This window comes from Emys orbicularis, chromosome 3, assembly GCF_028017835.1.
Source record: "Emys orbicularis isolate rEmyOrb1 chromosome 3, rEmyOrb1.hap1, whole genome shotgun sequence".
Classification (NCBI taxonomy): domain Eukaryota; kingdom Metazoa; phylum Chordata; order Testudines; family Emydidae; genus Emys; species Emys orbicularis.
Genome location: NC_088685.1, coordinates 181,819,081 through 181,841,264, shown reverse-complemented (window position 1 = coordinate 181,841,264; position 22,184 = coordinate 181,819,081). Strand labels below are relative to the sequence as shown.

General features: G+C 41.1%; 1 protein-coding gene across 2 annotated transcripts in view; it reads right to left on the bottom strand.

The window, feature by feature from the left end:
- Positions 1–22,184, bottom strand: part of TTC7A (tetratricopeptide repeat domain 7A) — a 287,398-nt gene that overhangs the window by 154,274 nt on the left and 110,940 nt on the right. For both annotated transcript variants that reach the window (XM_065400900.1, XM_065400899.1), the window contains exons 12-14: positions 18,845–18,962; positions 13,013–13,070; positions 7,121–7,193 (exon numbers count right to left, since the gene is read on the bottom strand). In XM_065400900.1, coding sequence (XP_065256972.1) covers positions 7,121–7,193; positions 13,013–13,070; positions 18,845–18,962 — 249 coding nt within the window. The remainder of the gene's footprint in view (positions 1–7,120; positions 7,194–13,012; positions 13,071–18,844; positions 18,963–22,184) is intronic.

Here is a 22,184-nt window from a genome sequence, read left to right as displayed (position 1 = left end):
AAACAAGAAATATTTTAGTACCACTCACATATCTGATCTCTTTCCCAAAGGTATGAAACTTTTTACACACTCATGACCATTAGATATCTTGGCATCCTACTTGGGAATGTGGTGGGAAAACTGACTTTTGAAAGAAATTTAGCTGCCAGCCCAAATTAATAGACTATCAGCCTAGGAAAGCATGACAAAATGGCTGGGGATGAGAAAAGGAGTTTTTAGCCCCAGTATGAAGTAGGTGGCATGCAGCTGCTATTGCAAGGTTTCAGGAGAGGTGGGAATAGTAGACATGACCCAATACTCCCCTTATTGCTTTGGCTTTTGTGGTTCCATGCTGTGCACAGACCCAATAGCCATACCCCTAACATGACCAATCCCCATCAATCATGGGGAACTGCCAGGGTCTCTTTGCATGGTATGAACATATACATTTTTTCTGATGTACTTTGTGTCTTATGATCACTGCATAAGGCCACTCATGATTTGGCCCAGGAAAGTGAGATCTAAATGATGAAAGTCCAAGGGTAAAATATGCTTAAGATTCAGAACAATGTCAGGAAGGAGAAATGTCTCTGTTAGTTGCAAGGTAAAGTGCAGTCCTGACACATACAACAGAGGAACATCATTAGAATCAAGTTCCCACCTGCTGGAAACCTTAACTTCTATAATGAATGCAAATGCAACATCCAGTCTATGTGGTCTGACATCCTATCTTTATGCTGTCTGTTTACGAAGGAAGTTCTGAATAGAAATCTTGTTCCTTGGTTACTGGTACCAAGTTTTATGGAGGAATTTTGTCACCATATAGAACATCTTCCAAGGTGTGAGGATTTGGGATTAAATCACCCAGAATTAGTGTTCACTGATGAATGCCTAAACAAACAACAATAGAGGATATGCCCGACAATGTGGAATTTCACTGTTCTTTTCCTTATATTCCCGTTTTTCGGCTACGTGAACTGCAATTCCATCTCTCCTCCTATTTCCAAACTTCCTACTCAGATATGATTGCCTAGCATTCCACCATGCTGGAGTTGTCATAACTTCCATAGATCATTCCTGGAAAATAGATTCTATGTCATAAGGTACAGTGGCAACCAGAGAAACGTGCAGACTTGCTCTTCCCTCAGAGTCATGCAAGGAATGTAGGTTTAGGGGTCCCCAGGTAAAAAACGGTTGAGAACCACCGTGTTAATGCACCCACAAGATTTAAGCATACATGAGTTTGATTACATTTGCAGGCACAAATTGACTAATTGTGAGCCTGACTTATGCATGCAGATAGCTTTTTGAGTTTTCCATGGACAAACTGACATCCTCACAAGTTTGGCAGATGTGTTAATGGAGGCAGGCTGGCAATTTGGTCCTAAATAAGGAAATCAGAAACTCTCCAGCCAGCATTTGCTGCACTAAGGTGGCATAACATCAGCCATGGCCATTCCTTCAAACCTATGACTGTCAAACAGATAATCACATGATGCTGAAATGAATGCAGTCTAAACATATTTTTCACTCATCTGTAGGATAAGCCCTTTCTTTCAGCATTTACCTCTCTGATGGATAACTCTTCCCTTCAATTCCAAAAATGCTAAGACCCAGGACAAGAGCTATCTGATTTGTTGGCTTTCTCCTTATTCTAGATTTACCTTTATTCCAACTTCTCACTGGATTGATTAAAAATTCTCTAGAGAAAATGAGGTTTCATTTATCCAAGTGGCTAGAGAAACCAACTTTCATTTGTTTAATCCAATATCTTCCAAAGTAACACGTACACCTCCCCCCCACAAAAAAATGTAACAACAAAATTAGAAGATCCTCCTGGTGTTTATCAAAGTCATAAGGAAAGATCTGATTTTTTTTCATATTAAACATGCCTACCACTTTATTATTTAAGTAGAGTCAGAAAGGGTTTCTTAGCACAGTAACAATGTTAGTACCCACACAGAATCCTCCTCCTATTGCATAATTAGGAACAGTGGACAAACACAGATGAGAAAAATAGCACTTAATGTCAACAGACTCTACTCCTTTACTGGAAGCATTATACAAGTCAACTTGCAATAGACCAGACAGAAAAATTATGAGGTAAATTTCCAGAACAATAATACCAAGAAACTTGGCAGAAGTCAATGCAAACTTCTTTGGAAAGGCAGAGACTAATTATCTATTGACAGATGCCACAGCTTATTAATTTGAGTAGCTATGGAATATGGGAAGCCTGGAAGTTTGAAGCCCAGATGGGGTTCTGAAACTCCATGCCTGTACCGTAGGTAGGTTGCCAGCTCAAATTCCCTGCCAGTGCTGCCTTAACAGCAATCCCATCTCAGCTGCACCACAAGTCCTAGTAGGGCCTACGATAGGAAGATGCTACCATTATCTGATTCATTATTCTGTTAATAAATACATGAAAAACATTTTGCAGGACACGTGTACAATATTGTGCATGTTGCAATGACTGAGCCACAAAGATATTGCTATAAAACGGAGCTGGTGCCTTCCAGCACTTGCAAAAATTGCCACAGAGTAGAACATTTACAACATTGCCTCCTATTTTAGGGTTTATTTTGATACACATTTGCTTAACCAACAGGCTGGGAGGTTACCTTTCTCCTCCTGTTCATATGCATGAAGTATGAAGACTTTAAAAGCAATTTGCAATGGCAGAATATATCTTTATATTTACAGTGGTTCAAGTACAATATTTCAGATGCAATGACTTCAGGCCCCTTAGATTACATGATTTACCAACCCCAATCCTGCCAACTTCTGTATCAACTGTGAGTTTTAGGTCATTAATGAAACACTAATATTTGGCAAATCTTTTGCATTTGCAGTGTCCATTATTTCATGCTATAGGATGGGGATTATAGAAAGGAGAAATTTCATTGGCTAGCAAAATTTCCCATTAGAAATAGCCTTGAACCAAAATACTAAACACCCAGAGCTTTAGCAAAGCGAGGATCCAAATTGTTATGACTTGGGCCTATATTTAGCTTTTACTGCACAGGAAGCTGGTATATTTGCACAGGATGGTAATTCGATTGCTATCAGAAATCCAAGCCAGGACACACACAGACTGTGTGATGAAACTCAGGCTGTTTTGGTCAGTCTGAGAGCTAGCAGAGACAATCAAACTACAAGGTCTGTCTGTGTCCAGGAGTCTCATAAGAACACAGGTGACGTGTGTGGGGGTGTGTGCGGGGTAACATGCCCCCCCAGATTTCTCAGGACGCCTCTCGCTAGGACGCCCAGCAGCGAGGAAGCAGCAGCTCCCCCTGGAGGTGGCACTCACCATGTGTCCATACAGTATGGGGAGGGAGGAAGCACCAGGGCGGCTGGCTGCAGGCTGAGCACTGAAACAGCAATAGCCTCCAATGTGCCTGTCAAGGAGAAGGCGATTTGGGGGTGTCATACTCACTGAAATGATCCAGCCCCAAGCACCACCTCACCCTGGCGCCACCCACCCTGATGGCGCATGGGGAACTGTGCATCCCAACTGCGTTGCCCCTTTTGTTGGTCTTGTTTTGAACACTTGCTAAATTGACTGAGGCTAGTTCAGGCAGGAAGGGATGGCTGCAAGTCCTGCAAGGGGCTGGGCAGCCACAGGACAGACAGTAGGAGGCAGTTGCCAGTGTATGTTGTCTACATACATGTCAAGTTTCAGGGGCTGGAGGTGGAGGCAATGCATGGGGTAGTCATGTGCCTCCACACAACCTTTCAATTGTGCCCCCCACTACCCACAGTTACGTGTCACCTCTGCGTAAGAAGCTTATTTCTATAAACCCAGGATCCAGTTGTTTATATATTATAACTGAGTCCTGTCTTTTCTCTACCACAGCAGACACCACAGGAATTTTTAGCCAATCTGTTCTCCCTGAAATCATGTTCAAAAGGGGAAAAAAATAGAAAGGACTGTAGGAGAAATAGCTTAAAGATGTTTTCCCTACTATTTTGCATTCACTTTTCCCTTATTTAAGTACAGACACTCTTGAAGTCTGTAGATGCTTTCTGGAAATCACCCCTTGAAACTTCAGGTCTTCATTGGCAGCCAGCAGATGAAGTTGATCAGTGAGTGCTCTAATCCTCTGGCTGTCTTTCCACTCCTGTTTTCACAGGAAGGAAGGTCAAATCAAATAAAACAACTTCAATGCAAGTTTTAAAATGGTCTGAATATTGTTTGTGGTTGTTACGGATCTGACATAAATTTACTTGGTACTCGGCACAAAACATGGGAACCAGGACCGAAAATTAACAGGAGTTCTGACTGCTCAGTGGGGTCCTATTTCCATGGAAACAGACTGGCAAAAACATGGTAAGACTTTTAATGCTGACTTTTCAGAGTGACATTTTAAAATGTTCACTCTACCTTGCTTTTGCTGATGAAAACTCTGTTACCACAGAAACAGGAGGAGGAACACAAATAGCACCCTGGAGTTGAGAGCTAGAAGTCTCATTTGTCAATTTCCTTGGTTGACTGCCAAAAGAGACCTGCCTGGGAGTAACCAACACCTGCAAATACTGGCCTTGGCCAGGTACTTCAAGTTTGGGGGGGGGGGGGAGGGAGATAAAATAAAACTCTCCTTATAGATCTGAGCATTTTTAAATTGAGATAAATTTAATTGAAAAATGTTCCAAAGTATGTCCCAGGGACTGATCCAAAACCTACTGAAGTCAACTAGAGTCTTTCGCTGATTCAGTGGTCTTGGAATCAGGCCCTAGAAAAACACCACCACAATCAAATGTGGATGTCTAATATAACATCACCATTCTCTTTGGTGGTTGGAGGTACTCAGTCCAGTTCCATCCCCACCCCGAGGAACACTTCTAATCACCCCGCCTTACTTTGATTTCTTGCTCTTGTGAGGGAGGAAAGTTTGAGTTTTTTTCTGATTCCCTTCTCCCTTCCCAGACAGTGATTTTAAAGCACATAGCAGAAACATACATTGCTGAAAATATTCCAGGGAGGCCTCTCAGGCTAGGGAGTTTTTCCAACTTCCTTAGCACCTTACTGGCTCAGTTGCTGGTCTTGCTCCATTAAAACAAAAACCAAACAGAACATTTTCATCAATCTATGGGAGTTTGAGACCTGTATTTTTCAACTGCATTTAAGATATCTTATTCAGTGCAGTGTGGCCTAGTGGACAGAGCACTGGATTAGGATTTAGAAGACTTGGTTCTATTCCTGACTGTGCCACTGGCCCGCAGGGTGGCGTTGAGCAAGTCATTTACTTTTCCGTGCCTCAGTTTCCTAATCAATAAAAAGGGGATAATGCTACTGACCTCACTTGTAAATGGGTTTGAGAGCTATGGATGAAAAGTGCTATATAAGAGCTAGGAATTATTAGTAGTAGTAACTGACTATAAAAACCACAGATCTGATTTTTCTCAGCAACAGACATTTATGGCCAACTGCACAGGACTGGACTCTTTATTTCTTAGCACTTTGTTACACCCCAATGAAAGTTTTGTGACATTCACTAGTTAATACAATCGGTCAGAGGTGAAAAAAAAGGAAAAAAGATAATCTATCCTGCAGTTAATCAGAAAAAGAATGTTAGATACTTTAAATAATTAAGGATATTAAAAATGCATTACCTAATGTTTATCATTAACTAATTTGGCAGAAGAAGAACAGGATATTTTACAGCAGTCTAAAAATAAAGATGTCTCAGGTATCTCTACTCGCTCCAAGCATGCTTTAAAGATTTATACCCTGCTAGACGGAGAAGAACTGGGGCAGCATAGCAAGGACCAGACCAACACAACAGAGGTATAGGGTTCACACATCTACTAATTGGGGATAAGTGGTAGAATGTCAAGGAGAAACACACATGTGGGAAAGCGATAACAAAGGAAGTGGGTGGGGGAATAACAGACTGAATGAAAAAAAACAAGAGGAGAGGGAGATGATGAAATGAGAGGTGAACAGCAACATTAAGACTAGCACCTGGAAAAGAGAAAGGGAAACAACTTAAAACCTGATGAGTTAATAAAAGGGGGAGGGGGGGAGAGGAAATAATTACAAAGAAAATCTCCCTTTTATTTTTAAGAGTAGTGATTGAAAATATCTATTACAATATTCTTTTAGCATTTTTATTCAAGGAAGAAGCAAATCAGACTGCCTGAATGAATAGCCAAAAGCTATCATCAAAAGAAGAGTAGCTGGATATTGTTTGAATGAAAGGCCTGAGTAACCTGCACTGTCAGGCATACAGTAGTTGATGACAAAGTCAAATCAGCTGTTTTAATGATCTTTTCTATTGTATTCAGCCTTGCAGCACACTGCTCTTATTATGAAAGTGTTACAAAAGTGACATTAAGAGTATGCACACTTGGACCAATTAGTTTAACCTAATGAACAAACAGCTCACCTAATTATCTTGGGAAAGTAAGAAGTATCTGACTGTTTGACTCTGTGGTATAGACTAGGGAAAGTAATCTGCAGTGAACAGAAAGCCCGCTAAGGAAGGAAAATAAGCTGATCAAATTTTCTAATCTATCTAAGAGGGTTCTTAATAAACAGGGACTTCTTTAAATAAAAGGTATTGGCTGTGAAAAGATAAAAGACAAGCTTTTTCTTTAACACAGCATGGTTTTCTTGAGCTAAAACCTGCAGTCACATTTGACTGCCAAATAATCCTATTGCCTGGAGGTTTCCAGAGCCCACAGAAATCTTAACTAAAGATGCTGAATTATGGAATAAGCAAGTCCTTAATATGGATAATCTGAGAATTGGTTCGATATAGTACCTTACCAGGAACAAGACAGTGTTTGGGTAGGAGGGGGCTATGACAGGGGGCAGGGTACTTCCTGGTTCCTGAGGAACAAGAATTAAACACCTCTAGCTCACCTTCACTCTTCCCTTTCCAGATGCTTAGAGCAGGACCTATAGGGCACTCCTTGGGATACGAAGCTGGATGAATGACTTTGAACAATCGTGCTTGGTAACAGGATTGCAATGAGCCCCAAGCTGGGGAGTTTCTGCTTACATTTATGTGAACTTATTTTGATTTCCTGGTATCAAATTTGTTCAATAAGGAAAAAACAGTGATGACTCTGACTTGGTTTGGGCTTCTAGTGACTCAATGGTTGACTGTACCGAAATTGCCAGCATTGCATATACCTGTCTGACAAGAGCCAGCTGCAACGAGACGTAGAGGATGATTTGGTGGTCTTCAGGGGCCAACTGATGTGCTCTGTAAAAACAAATGAACAATAAGAAAAGGGAAGTGAGTGTCATACTGTACTTTTCATAATCTTCTCTGCCAGAAGGAAGCCACAAATTACTTATATATAAAACCATATTCCAAGAAGAATTCTACTCCCACAAGTGCAGAGCAGATAGTAACCAGACAGAGAAGTATGTGAGTGCTCTGCCAGCTGTGCCAAGCTCATGAAACCAGCAAGCAGGAACAGCAATAAAAATGCCACGCGTCAGGATTTTATACAGCCAGATGCTAAGCTTCACACACTTGCAGAACACCATTTTGACAGTGTGAGATAGATGAGTTATGGCAGGGCCTTTAGCTATCTGACTATGATGGAGAAGAGGGCTGTGCAAATCGGCAGCTTCTAATTCATGACCTGCATCCTTTGTGACACTGTTTTAAGCGATTTAGGCCAACTGAAGTAACACTCTAACTGCCTTCTACCACTGACACTAAAACACAACAGCAGCTCCCTTTCTCTCTTCCTGGATGTTTTAATGAGAGTTCTACAAACAGAGAGGGATTAATACCGAAAATAAAAAGCATTCACTGCTGGTATTTTTACCACTATTTGTATTTCAGGAGCCCAAGAGGCCTCAAAATCAGAATCCCATCATTTGGGTTTCCTTTCAGGATTTTTGAAGGGTCACTCAGATAACACTCTTAAAATTGTTACTGACTCCACTGCGGCCGACACAGCTAGTTCATCTCCTAGTGCTCTTTTGCAGTAATACCTTTACACAACAGGAAAGGCTGATCGTACCAAAGAGATGTTTTCTAACTCTTTGGGCTGTACTCCAACAAACAGAGAACTCTGCACCTGTGCTGCCCTGCCATAAGCAAGTGCAGTTGAAGAGTGTATGAGGGAGAAATGGAAGACTGACAAGCATGGCAGCTAAGCACTGCCAAACTATTCATTCACTAATAAAAAGATTTAAGAGTTACTGCTGGAAACAAAAACCACATACCATTTCAACGTCAATTACCACAAAGCTATAGTCATAGCTTATGAGAAAAAAGCAATTGCACTGATGATTTTAATTAACAGCTCTAGAATCAATTAGTTTAACTTGGACAAAGAGAACCCTTTATCTCTGCTTGTTTAGAACTTCTCTCTGAACCTGTGGCCAGCGTGTTCCACACCAAAAATATTATTCATCTGATTAGGATTTGACATTGGATATATCATGTTGCAGTGTGTATAATCAACATACTGATCTTTTTACCAAAGACCAAATCAAACCCTGATCCTGACTACTGGGGTAGGATGGGCTGCCTGTTTTTTACGTAGTTATTATAAAATATTCAATAGTCCTTTTAACAATAGACGGAAGGGTTAAAAAAGGGGAAAAGTTCACAGGGGTGAATGTGAACACTGACTGACAATGGCTTGGGAAAGAAAGAAGAGCTGCTATTTTGTTGCTCAGCATCCCCTTGAAGGGCATTAAAAAATAATCAAATTGATGGAATTAGGCTTCCAGCTGAGAGACCCATGTTTAAGGATGGCTTCAGGATTCTAAATCATGGGCTGAGAGTCTACATGTACTTTGGAACTGATAAACATAAATACACGGAGACACAGGGTATTAGCCGGCTGACTCTTGTAATGCCCCGGCTTGGCTGAACTATGAGTATCTGATGTTTGTCTAAAGACTTATCTGTTTCCTAGCTAGAGTTAAGATACCAGGAAAACAAGTCGCAGTCAGTGGGAAAGGTCAAAGAATAAAAATAAATACAATTAAAAAGCAAGGCAGCACAGCAATTACATGGAAATAGCACTGTCATGGAGTTACTACATGAGTCTAGGTACGTGTTACTTAAAAGAAAAGAGACTTAGTAAAAGTGGCAACTTCTTGCTCTTCAGATTACCACGTGGTGAGTATCTAGAGTCACATCTGCTGACTTTAGTGACAAAAATAAGTTTTTACTACTATATACTGTTACTGCTGCAGAGCCAGCATAGATGACAGCGAGTGAGATGGATTCTATTCTTTCTTGTGTAACATCAACAGAACTTTTAACTAAGATACAGTTACAGAGTCAATCGGCACAAACTCCCTGAATACAAAGCAATTGTCCAGGTGTAACCAAGGGCAGATTTTTGACCTGCAGAATCTCTATTATAGATGATGATGTGCAAGAAGAAAAGAATTCAGTCTGACTTAAAGACTCTATGTTGAATTTAGAAGCCCTGATGACACGTACTTTAAAACAGCTAAGATAGACAGAGTTTGTGAGACTAGCAGTTAGGGAAAAAACTTTTTCCTTATAAACTTGAGATGCATTAAACTTGGAACCTCATAAGGTCATTCTTACAGTTAACTTTTCATAATAGATTTAAAACTCAATTTTTGTCTTGTTTTGTAATTTAAGAAAAAAAGTGATACTTCACAAAAGTTAGCTTTTAAATGTAGCCAGATGATCTGCTGCATTCTTGCTATTGTAGGAGTCATTTGGAAAGACAACTGCTGAGATCAAAAAAATTTTTAAGTATATCAGAAGCAGGAAGTCTGCCAAACAATCGGTGAGGCCATTAGACAATCCAGATGTCAAAAGAGCATTCAAGGAAGACAAGGCCATTGTGGAAAAACTAAGTGAATTCTTTGCATCTGTCTTCACTGCCAAGAATGTGAGGGAGATTCCCACACCTGAGCCATTTTTTTTAGTTGACAAATCTGAGGAATTGTCCCAGATTGAGGTTTCAAAGGAGGTGGTTTTGGAACAGATTGATAAATTAAATATGAATAAGTCACCAGAAAGACCTCAAGTATGAAATTGCAGAAATACTAATTGTGGTATGTAACCTATCACTTAAATCAACCTCTGTACCAGATGACTGGAGAATACCTAATGTAAAAAAGGCTCCAGAGTGATCCTGGTGTGGTCAGATGTTGGCTGTGTGTGCGTTCATTTAGTGTGCTGTCCCAGCTCTGCACAGGCAACTACAGGTCCATAAGCCTAACTTCAGTATTAGGCAAATTGGTTGAAACTATAGCAAAGAACAGAATTAGCAAACACAGATGAACACAATATGCTGGGGAAGAGTCAACACAGCTTTTGTAAAGGAAATCATGCCTAACCAATCTACTAGCATTCTTTCAGGGTGTTAGCAAGCATGTGGACAAGGGTGATCCAGCTGATATAGTGTACCTGGACACTCAGAAAGACTTTGATGAGGTCCCTCATCAAAGGCTCTTAAGCAAAGTAAGCTGTCATGGGATAAAAGGGAAGTCCTCTCATGGATTGGTAACTGGTTAAAAGATAGGAAACAAAGGTTAGAAATAAATGGTCAACTTTCACAATGGAGAGAGGTAAATAGTGGGGTGTTCCAAGGAACTGTACTGGGATCAGTGCTGTTCAACATATTCATAGTGATTTGGAAATGCGGGTGTACAGTGACGTGGCAAAATTTGCAGATGATACAAAATTAGTCAAGATAGTTAACTCCAAATCTCCAAAGAGTTCCATTTGTGAGATCCATTTGTGTGACAAAATGGAAGATGAAATTCAATGTTAAGAAGTGCAAAATAATGCACAGTGTAAAACATAATCCCACTATATGCATAAATTGATAGGGTCTAAATTAGTGGTTACCACTCAAGAAAGAGATCTTGGAGTCATTGTGGATAGTTCTCTGAAAACATCTGCTCAATGTGCAGTGGCAGTCAAAAAAGCTAACAGAAAGGAACCATTAGGAAAGGGATTGATAGTAAGACAGAAAATATCATAATGCCACTTTATAAATCCATGGTAACCCCACACCTGAAATACTGTGTGCAGTTCTGGTTGCCCATCTCAAAAAAGATGTATTAAAATCGGAGAATTTACAGAGAAGGGCAACAAAAATGATTAGGGGAATGGAACAGCTTCCATGTGAGGAGAGATTAAAAAGACTGGGACTGTTCTGCCTAGAAAAGAGATGACTAAGCACAGATATGATAGAAGTCTGTAAAATGAATGATGTGGAAAAAGTGAATTGGGAAGTGTTATTTATCTCTTCACGTAACACAAGAACCATGGGTACCCAATTAAATTAATAGGGAGCAGCTTTAAAACAAACATAAGGAAGTACTTCTTCACTCAATGTACAGTCAACCTGTGGAATTTGTTTGCCAGGGGATGTTGTGAAGGCAAAAAGTATAAGTAGGTTAAAAAAAGAACTAGAGAAGTTCATGGAATCATAGAATTATAGAATATTAGGGTTGGAAGAGACCTCAGGAAGTCATCTAGTCCAACCCCCTGCTCAAAGCAGGACCAACACCAACTAAATCATCCCAGCAAGGGCTTTGTCAAGCTGGGCCTTAAAAACCTCTAAGGATGGAGATTCCACCACCTCCCTAGGTAACCCACCCCAGTGCTTCATCACCCTCCTAAGGAAACACTATTTCACAATATCCAACCTAGACCTCTCCCACTGCAACTTGAGACCATTGCTTCTTGTTCTGTCATCTGCCACCACTGAGAATAGCCAAGCTCCATCTTCTTTGAAACCCCCCCTTCAGGTAGTTGAAGGCTGCTATCAAATCCCCCTCCCCCCCACTCTTCTGCAGACTAAACAAGCCCAGTTCCATCAGCCTCTCCTCGTAAGTCATGTGCCCCAGCACCCTAATCATTTTTATTGCCCTCCGCTGGATTCTCTCCAATTTGTCCACATCCTTTCTGTAGTGGAGGGACCAAAACTGGACCTAATACTCCAGGTGTGGCCTCACCAGTGCCGAATAGAGAGGAATAATCACTTCCCTCGATCTGCTGGCAATGCTCCTACTAATGCAGCCCAATATGCCGTTGGCCTTCTTGGCAACAAGGGCACACTGCTGACTCATATCCAGCTTCTTGTCCACTGTAATCCCCAGGTCCTTTTCTGCAGAGCTGCTGCTTAGCCAGTCAGTCCCCAGCCTGTAGCGGTGCATGGGATTCTTCCTTCCTAAGTGCAGGACTCTGCACTTGTCCTTGTTGAACCTCATCAGATTTCTTTTGGCCCAATCCTCCAATTTGTCTAGGTCACTCTGGACCCTATCCCTACCCTCTAGCATATCTATCTCTCCCCCCAGCTTAGTGTCATCTGCGAACTTGCTGAGGGTGCAATTCATCCCATCATCCAAATCATTAATAAAGATGTTGAACAAAACCGGCCCCAGGACTGACCCCTGGGGCACTCTGCTTGATACTGGCTGCCAACTAGACATCGAGCCGTTGATCACTACCCATTGAGCCCAACAATCTAGCCAGCTTTCTGTCCACCTTATAGTCCATTCATCCAATCCATACTTCTTTAACTTGCTGTCAAGAATACTGTGGGAGACTGTATCAAAAGCTTTGCTAAAGTCAAGATATATTGCATCCACTGTTTTTCCCATATCCACAGAGCCAGTTATCTCATCATAGAAGGCAATCAGGTTGATCAGGCATGACTTGCCCTTGGTGAATCCATGTTGACTGTTCCTGCTCAGCTTCCTCTCCTCCAAGTGCTTCAAATTGATGGATAGCTCCATCAGTGGCTAATAGTCAAGATGGTTGGGGACACAACCTCATGATCTGAGTGTCCCTAAACCCCTAATTGCCGGAATCTGGGACTAGACCACAGGGGATGGATCACTTGATAACTGTCCCGAACACTGTTGGAAGACAGGATATTGGGCTAGATATACCATTGGTCTGACCCAATATGCCTCTTCTTATGTATTATATTAAAAACTGAGATGTTGAAACTTTTTGAAGAGCATATATATTTTTAAAAGAACTAAAGAACTATTTTGGATTCATCCAAAGAGCAAAAGCAAACAGCAGCTAGTCAGGCTCTTTCTCACCTCTCCAAAGTTTGAAGGGCTTTCTTGTGCAATGTGTCTTGAGAGCATTTCAGAGTAGCTGCAGGACAAGACACATACGGTTATTTAACAGTTAGACAGAGAGCACTTTCAATACATTTTAAAATGTTAGCATACAATAGCAGAAGGATATTAGCACTTATATGTAAGGGTGTGAGAAACCCAGTTTTGTTTTTGGAAAAAAAATGACAGCAAAGACATTTTTTTAAATATCTGTTGGGTTTTTCAAGGAATTCCCCCTCCCCCCGTTTAAAAAAAAAAGGCTTCTCTGTGACTCTGAAATGTTTTCATTAACATAATACACATAATTTAAAGGCTTTTTAAAACTAGAAACATCAGAGCCAGACTCTTGGCCTTAGGTGTTTGGTGCTAACAGCGCCCAAAGCCCCTGGAAAGCTACCCTAATGGGGCAGCTAACTAGGTAATGCCCTCACTAAGATATACCCAGCTCTCCACCACCTTCCATCCACTTCACACAGGGAGTGTGCCAGGCTGAAGAGACGGAATGTCAGGGGTAGAGCTCATGGTGCTCTGCCAGATTCTCAGCCAGCACAGCAGGCTTTCTGGCCAGGCTGCTCCAAGTTATGCTAAGCATGGTTTTGGTCCCCAGTTGCCTCCTGTGCTCTCTCTTCAGCAGTTCCAAGTGTGAACTCAGCACAGATAAGGATCTGACTCATTGGGCTCTAATTTCTATCTGTAAAGTAATTCTAAAAAAAGTAGAATGGAAGTGTTCAAGATTCTTGTTATGCCAGTTAGGAAATGATAAACTTAAGGATCATTGTAGGACCCTAGACTAGAGGGCTGTGGGAATGGATAGAAGGGTACGACTTATGGATGTAATTCATTGTTATTGGATACTGAATAGAGGGGTATGCAAATTGTTACGGAGGCTTGGTTTTCTAGAACCTAAAAACTTCTGCCAAATGGGCTGGGCATCTGATAGCATTGTTCTGTATTAAGCAGGCTAGCTCATATTGCTTTTCAGTCTTCACAATTCACAAGGAGGTTATTTGTTATTCTACATGCTGCTGATCAATACTGCAAAGAGGAGATTAGTGTTTAGTGAAGACCAAACATCAATGTATGAGTTTATCTGACTTAACATGCCTCAAGTTGATAGAAGTGGCAGGAACAAGTGACATAATGCAAGGAAAACACATTATTCTTTGAAAGTAAAGTAAAATACAAGCACTCTAAAGAGTTAAGTAGAAAAACAGAGGATTCATGCCCAAAAAATGTGGATAAACAGTTTCTTCAGATTCTCTAAGATCAAACGTGCCATTGACTGAAAAGCGGAACACCAGTAAGTTTGGTAATACTGTGAAGTCAGACATTTTCTGTGCCAATATGGTTAGCAAAATAAAGCTGCAATGATAATTTAAGTTCTTTTTAACATCCATTTCAATCTGAAGTGGTATCTGTTAGTCTTCAACACCCAAAAAATTACAGAAAGATCAACCAGTGATTATGCCATAAAACATCTTGAAAGGCAGAGACGTGATAAGAAAATTGAAGCCCCCTTCTTCTTTTTTTATTTTTACTAACCACATAAGCTAGTGGTTAGTAAAAATAAAACACAAAATGAACAGTTTAAAGAAATGACTGGAACACTTCACCCTGGATAGACCTCTCCCGACAGACTGAAACTTCAGGTCCACTACCTGATGTTGTAAGTAAAGAAAAGAAAAGAAAAGAAAAACAGAGGAAAAATTAAAAAACTCAACATGGACATTAATGCAAAATGGCTGGTGAAACATGAAAAATGATCTCATAATGGCTATAAGCATCTACCCAGGAAAAAGAAGTCTTCTTACTTAATGCTACTGATTATACATCTCTTAGAAAAACCACCAAATATTGTGGCCAAGTTGCTAGAAATGCTAATCCAAGAAGGCAGAGAAAAGTGTGACAAGGAGGAATTTTGCTATTTGTTCAAACAATGAAAATAAAATGAAAAACTCTATAGAATTTATCAGGTGGAATCATCCTAAACTTCTGATTTCTGGCTGTTCAGCACACTATTTATACCTCATTTAAAAAGTAGTATAATACCTAAAATATATTGGGGGAGTTCAGAAATTCTTCCATAAGCATCAACTTCACATTTAGCTAACTGAGAAAGAAGGATTGATGTCTCAGCTATCCAATGACACTTAGTGGAACTCTTGAAGATTATGGTTCTGCTCTTCAGCTGTTGCAAATTGGTGTAGCTCTGTTGGCTTCAGTTTAATTATGCTATTCATACAAGCTGGAAATCTGGCCCTAAATCTCTGCCTTTGCATCCAACTACCATAAGCATGCTGAGATATGTGCGGACAATGAGGACTTTTGATCAAAACATGCCATGCACTTTATTCAATGAGAGACTTTACAGAAAGGGACTAAACTTCCAAAAACTATTGGAAGATGGTTTTGAAGAGACCTGACAGATTACAAACTGATAATACAACTATCACAGTCTCAGTGGAACTGCAGCTTGATTTAATTAAGCCACGAGGTTTCAATGAGAGTTAGGTGCCTTAATACTTTTGAGGATCTGGACCTTAAGAGCTTAAGTGTTACTGAAAATCAATGGGATTTAGGCTCCCAAATGCTAGATTTTCAAAAGGTGTTCTGGCATCTAAATATTTTTGAAAATCTGGTGCAAAGTCACTTTTGAAAATGGGATATAAGCTCCTTAGGCCTTAGTTCAGTGCAACTTATGCTGCAGCCCAAATTCTTATCATATATCAAATATGAAAGAATGTGGTTTGATATTGATCTACAGATTAGGAAATTAGGAGTGGTTCACTAATAAGCAATGCCTACAGCTTTCTCATATTAGCTTGTGCCCTGAATATACTAACTGTATGTAGTTCTTATGGCTAGCTAGAGAAACATTCTCACTTCCATTCCTGATTTGTGACATTGTATCCAAAGTTCCAATCACATTCTCTGAATGGGTGGAAGCCAGGGAATATTTAAGGATTAGCTGAGGAATGTCGGGGGCAGGTATGATGAGCACTTGCATTTCACAATATATTCTGTACTTGCAGATTTTTCCCCTTGCCAGGCCTTAGTTAAACTCAGCCTACCTTCCCTTGTCTTATATGAATTCTGTATGAGACCCAAGGGAGACAAAGTTGGCACTACAGACAGTGACAAAACTGGAATAGCAAGGGGGGGGAAAGATACACTGTTAAAAATGCTCCAACCTATCACAGATTTTAGCCATAAAAAAACAACCTAGAGAAGAAATAGATGTGCTGGAGCAATGAACCATCTGTGTTCCTGAGAATGAAGGAGAAATGAAGGCATCCTCTACTGAGGACAACACATCCCTCAGCTGCTTCAGTGAGATTTAGTTCAACAACACATAAGCAGATACCTTATGAGAACAAGGGAGCCACATAATAATTGTGTGGTGAGCAATCTTGTCTTATCAAGAGGGTAGCTCTTATATGTATAAAGGGACTTTTTTGAAGATTATTCAAAAAAGGCCAGAAAATGTTTTAATGATATTCAATATGATTCTCTCATCCCACTCCTGCAAAGAAACAGTCATGCTGTAAAGCAGAAAGTGTCACAAAGCAAAAGGTTTAGTTTTGAATATTCTATGTCTCTGTCTCACTGGATATTGCTAACTATTGATAAAATACGAATTAAAAAGAGAAAGCCTAATCTTAGTCAGAAAATGTCTTACATTCTAATGAACTTTCTAACAAAAGTTGTCAAGTGACTTTGAAACAATTTATTAATTAGCACTGAGTGTGCTGTACCAATCAGAAGTCAATTTAAATGGAAAGTTATGGAAGTTAACATATATACACAGATATTTGTGTGATCGTATCTGACATTGTGAATGTGTTTGTACACATGAGCACACACACACACACACACACACACACAATCTTTCACAATATGAAACATAGGGTTTATATTGGGGGTTGATTCTACTCCTTTCACCCTCTTCAACTTCTACATCATTTCTATGATAGATATTTTATTCTTCCTATAACAAAAAAAAAAAATCTTCTTCAGTACAGATTTGGGTTTTTGGGATAAAATGCCAGATATTCATGTACTTGGAAACAAGTATGTTTTAAAGGGATTTAATCCATTTTATTAAAAGAAGATAATCTCAACGAGGAAAGCACAGTCTCTAGTTTCTCTTAAAGAATTTGCCAGACACCTCCACTAAACAGTTGGCCCTGCCTAGTTTAACACTAAAAGTCTGAGGTCTGAAAGGCAGAAACTCCACTATTTCATGATGAAATTCAGAGGCTCAATTGGACACAAGTGCAGAGCTGCTGTAGTGAAGGTTAAGTGTTTTTTTAATAAATGAGATTGTTGTAGGTCAGAACATTCCTGAACCCTGTTAACCTCTTGAAAACTCAGAGAAGACACAGTTCCAGAAGAGAAAGCATTAAAACTCACACTAACACTCCTTAAATACTTTGATCATTACAGTGGAGTCCAACAGACTCCTCTACAACTTCATTTATCAGAAACCCTTTAATAAAGTTCCATTACGGAGGATAATCATTTTACTATTTATTTATTAACATATTTAAAAAGTCCATCTGAAAATAGACTCTGGGATCTTGTACAATCGTAGAGACAATTAAAATCTGGGCACGATGCCTGAGGAAGAAGGCCATTATGTAGAACTCAAATGTTTTAAAGGACTTTAGAAAATAAGAGAAAGTTCAAGTTGTTTCTAAGAGCAACTGCTTTGGGGCAGTGAAACAGAGAAGAAACCATGTTATATATTACCAACCACTTTGGAGAGGCACTTCTCAGAGTAGCTGCCCACTGGATCAGATATGGTTGCTTGGAGACTCACAGTGACTTCTACTACTGAAGAGCACAAATATATTTGATCAAGTTGCTCTGCTGTGGGGAAGCATGCAGCAGTACTACCCTCATTGACAGCACGGAAGAGTAGAGCTTTTCTGTGATCTGAACTACTGCCCACAGAGACAATAAACAAATGGGCCTAAACCTAAGCAAAAGTGGGTGATGGTGCATTAATGGGCATGGCCAGGTTGCTCAGAATGCCTGCTGATTCAGCAACTACTCAAGCAGGTTTGTGTTGGAACATTTGTATTGGCGTCCGAGAGTAAATTAAGCTGCTCCTAGATGTGAGCGTGATGGAAAACAGAATTAAAAGCCTTTCCTGCACTCCATGCAATGGGTGTTACAGCACGTCACATCTCCATGTGCCAAGCTTGCAGAGCCTACTGAGAACTAAAACGTAATGCTTGGTGCTTGCATAACTCTTTTCCCGTTCAAAGCTTGGTACAAACATTACCTAGTTCACTTTCACTGTGCCTCAGAGGAGTAGATAAGTATTATTTTAATGATAGAGAAACAGAGACACAGAGAGGTTAAATGACTTGCTCAAATCCACAGAGGGAATCAGTGTTAAGCCAGGAGTTGAACTCAGGAGTTCCTGTTTCCCTTTGTGATTTATGAATGTGAAAATAGATGGAAAGTCGGGCTTTATTATATAAATAAATGAACTCTTGAGAAAAAATTATTACACATGTTTAATTCAAACACCTCAACACTTGTTGGCCATGGCAAATGGACCTTCTCCCCAAATGAATAGGAAATCTGAGCAGTTTGTGTTTGTACTTCAGCATAAAAATTCCATGTAGCCTATCAAAGCAGATGTTGTTCAGAAAGCAAGTGAATATTCCCCAGTAGTTTAGGAGTTTGATTATTTTCCATGATCAGCCAAAGTTTCAACAATGTCTTTAATACGTTGCTTACACTGAAGACTCAGAATAGCTGCTTTATGCACAATATTTGATAAATCAGACACTTTACCATCAGTAGCTTGAAGACTGTATGTCAGACCCAAGGCAAGATACCCCTTAGCTAGGAACTCTCCAGCATCCTCTCCTAGATCTATCACCATCTTGGCGAAACGTTCCCCTTCCTCCAGCTGTAGGGAAAAGATAGGATGAAAAAAAAACAAAACCCCAAGTTACTTGCGTCATGCCCACTCCAGAAAGATTAAACAGTAACAACGACCTTGTGTGCTGTTACAAATGACCAGAGAGCTGTTAATGTAAGGAGTCTCTGTAATCACAATTCAGCACAATTTTATACAGATTAATAGTAAGCAGGAGATATAGGGTCAGATTATCCACAGAGCCCAGCACACACAAACAGAGTCAAATTTTCAAAACAGCTCTGGCTCCCAGTAAGGCCACAAAATAAGTGGTCAGATTTCAGAAGAGTGGTGCAGCCTGGGACTGTGGGACCACGGAGCCCCCTTAACTCTCCAGCCTGGGCCGTCTCTCACAATGCTTTGCTAGTGACAAGCAGCAAACCCCTTCAGGTGCTGTGACTACTCAGCATAACAGGATGTGGAGACCCACACCCAGCTAGACTGCATGAATGCTCCCAGAGCCATTCATGAATCACACAGAGAAAGGCACCAGCCAAATGCCTCCAGCTCCCAGCAGTGTACCTCAGGAATATACCGTCTTGCACTGCTCAAGACGAGCAGTGCAAATTTATTAGTTGGTTCACCACTTCATCAATGAAAAGTGGATATATATTAACCTTTGCAAACCTGAGCAAATTTACCACACACTTCAGGCAAACTCACTGGTAAAGATAAACAGTAAAACATATTTCTTGACAAAAGATAGATTTTAAGTGATTATAAGCGATAGGCAAAAAGTCAGAGTTACCAAAATAAAAAATATATAAGCACACAGTCTGAACTCTCAACCCTATTAGACTGGGCAATATCTAGAGTAAGCAGTTTTTCTCACCCCACTGCAGTCCTTAAATATACAGGTTTGTCCCTTAACCTGGGCCAGTCTCTTCTATTGGAGTCTTCATTCTTCTTCTCTGTGTGTCTTTGTCGCTTGCAGCATAGGTGGGGGCAGGAGAAAGGTCCAGCATGTGGCCCCCGTGTTCTGTTTTATACCCTTAGTCCATCTGCTTGGAGAACACAAGTCCAGGAATGTCTGGTGGGCAGTGCTCAGTCCCCAGGCAAAGTTGAGCAATTCCCCTGGGGTGGCCTTATGCAGGTGAGTCATTGCATTGTAGCTCCCTTGCTGGACAACGGCTGGTGATGTCTGTTCAGCAGCACCCACCCAGGTATTGGTTACCTCCCTTGTCGTTATCTCTGTAGACCTAGTATCTGGGTGCCTCCCAAACCCACAGAATATTTTAGTGAAAACCATACAACACAATTCTTATAATTTCATATGCATTGATGATGCACATATTTAGATAGAACAATGTCTTTCAGCAGATCATAACCTTTCCCCTGATACCTCACATGGCCTGCTTTATATGCAATATCACAATTATATACAGATGAGGAATATGGGGGTTACAAAACACTCCCCCAAGGTATAGTAAGTCTCACTCAGGTCATCTGAAAATCTGTCTGTGTCACTGGGAGCTGAGCACTTGTGTAATGGGGTGTACAAACCCCACACCGGGCCCGAAAGGTTTAAAGGATAATACTAGACCCAGGTAGCCCCACCCTTCCAAACCTGCAGTGCATGATCCAACTGGAGAGGAAGCTTAAAAGGGAGCAACCCAGCTCAGAAGTGGGAGGCTGGAGAGGAAGACAGACCTACCCTGATGAAGACAGCACCTACCAAGGGTGCTGAAGAAGCCCGTGCTGTGAGGAACAGGACTGCAGGCTGAGCCTGTTGGGGCTGAAGGTTTAGTTATGTTACATTGGACTTGGAGCCATGGGCAGAAACGGATGGCAGGAAGTGACCCGGGAGGATAACTCGTGCTGGACACTGAGTGACTCTCATAGGGCCCTAGGTCAGAGCCCGGTGGAGTGGGAAGGCCTGGGTTCCCCTATCAACTGCCCTTGCTGCAGGAGGGACATAAGCTTCATTCCCCTCCATTCCCCATCTGGTAAGAAAAGGGCAAGGACACTGAAAACCCGAGGGGAAGCAAAGGCCATACACAGGTGTGGAACTGTACTGAAAGGCCTTCCTGCTGGGAGGCGAGGCTGGATACTGGGCACACTACCTACCAGACCCCACCTGGCCCTCCGAGAACTCTATCACAACCTGAAATAGTGATTGTGAGTGATTGAAAATTTGGTCTTAAGCCACTATTTCAATTACAAGGCATTCTTCAGCTTCACTTTACTGTTGTGAAACTACGGCTGCACCTAACTATTCTAATCGGGATAATAATACTTATTACCTCCAGTGGTGGAGCTCATATGGGAATGGGGTGGGGGGGAACTACCCCCTGACCCCAGCTGGTCTTTACAAGTACGTTTGTGCCTTTTCAAGCATATTACACAATTGACAAAAGGTGGTGTACAGCATAAATTTTTCCACAGAGCTGGAGACAGACCCCACTCTGCACTTAACTTTGTCCTATGGGGCTGGGCTGGCTCCTCACTCTGGGGGCTGCAACATGGCATTCACATCTGGCCTGGCCGCCCGTCTGTCATGACAGAGGGGTGGCCATGCTAAACCTGAATGGCTATGGTGCCAGGTTGTAACACCTGGAATGGGAAGCAGGGTCCAGCCCTGCAGGGGCAGGAACCAGTGCTGCTGGGTGAGTGCAGGGTGGCCTTCCTCTACCACCCACCACTAATGACCCAAACCCCAGGCGCAAAACCTGATTCCACACTGCTTACTTCCTTCGTAAAGAAAGATCTTTGAGATCCACAGATGACAAGTGCTACATAAGAGCTATTCATTATTAATTATTATAATCTACACTAATTGGTAGGGATGGGAGATGACTCTCAGTGTAGACATGAGATGTGTGGATTTGCACATGCGTGGAGCAGTGGCACCATTGAGAGTATCTAGACCTGGTCTAGGGTGTTACTGGCTGCCAGCAGAGATGTGAGGAGGTTACCTGGTGCTCTTGCATTAGGACCAAGGCATTCTGTACTCCTCGCCCTGTATTCAGCACAGTAGCAGAATCACATTAGTAGAATAAAAACCCCACACTCCATTTTCAGTGTACATTTGCCATTTACACTAAGCACAGCTCAGTGAAGTTCTGCTGTAATATAAATGTGACGCACCTCCTTTATGTAAGGGGGAAATGAGAAGGATTCTCTTCTGTTCCAACTTCCTTGCTCCTACCCTAGTAAAGATACAAACTTTCCTCTGAAGTGTTTGTATTTGCAAACAACAACTGAGGGAAGTTC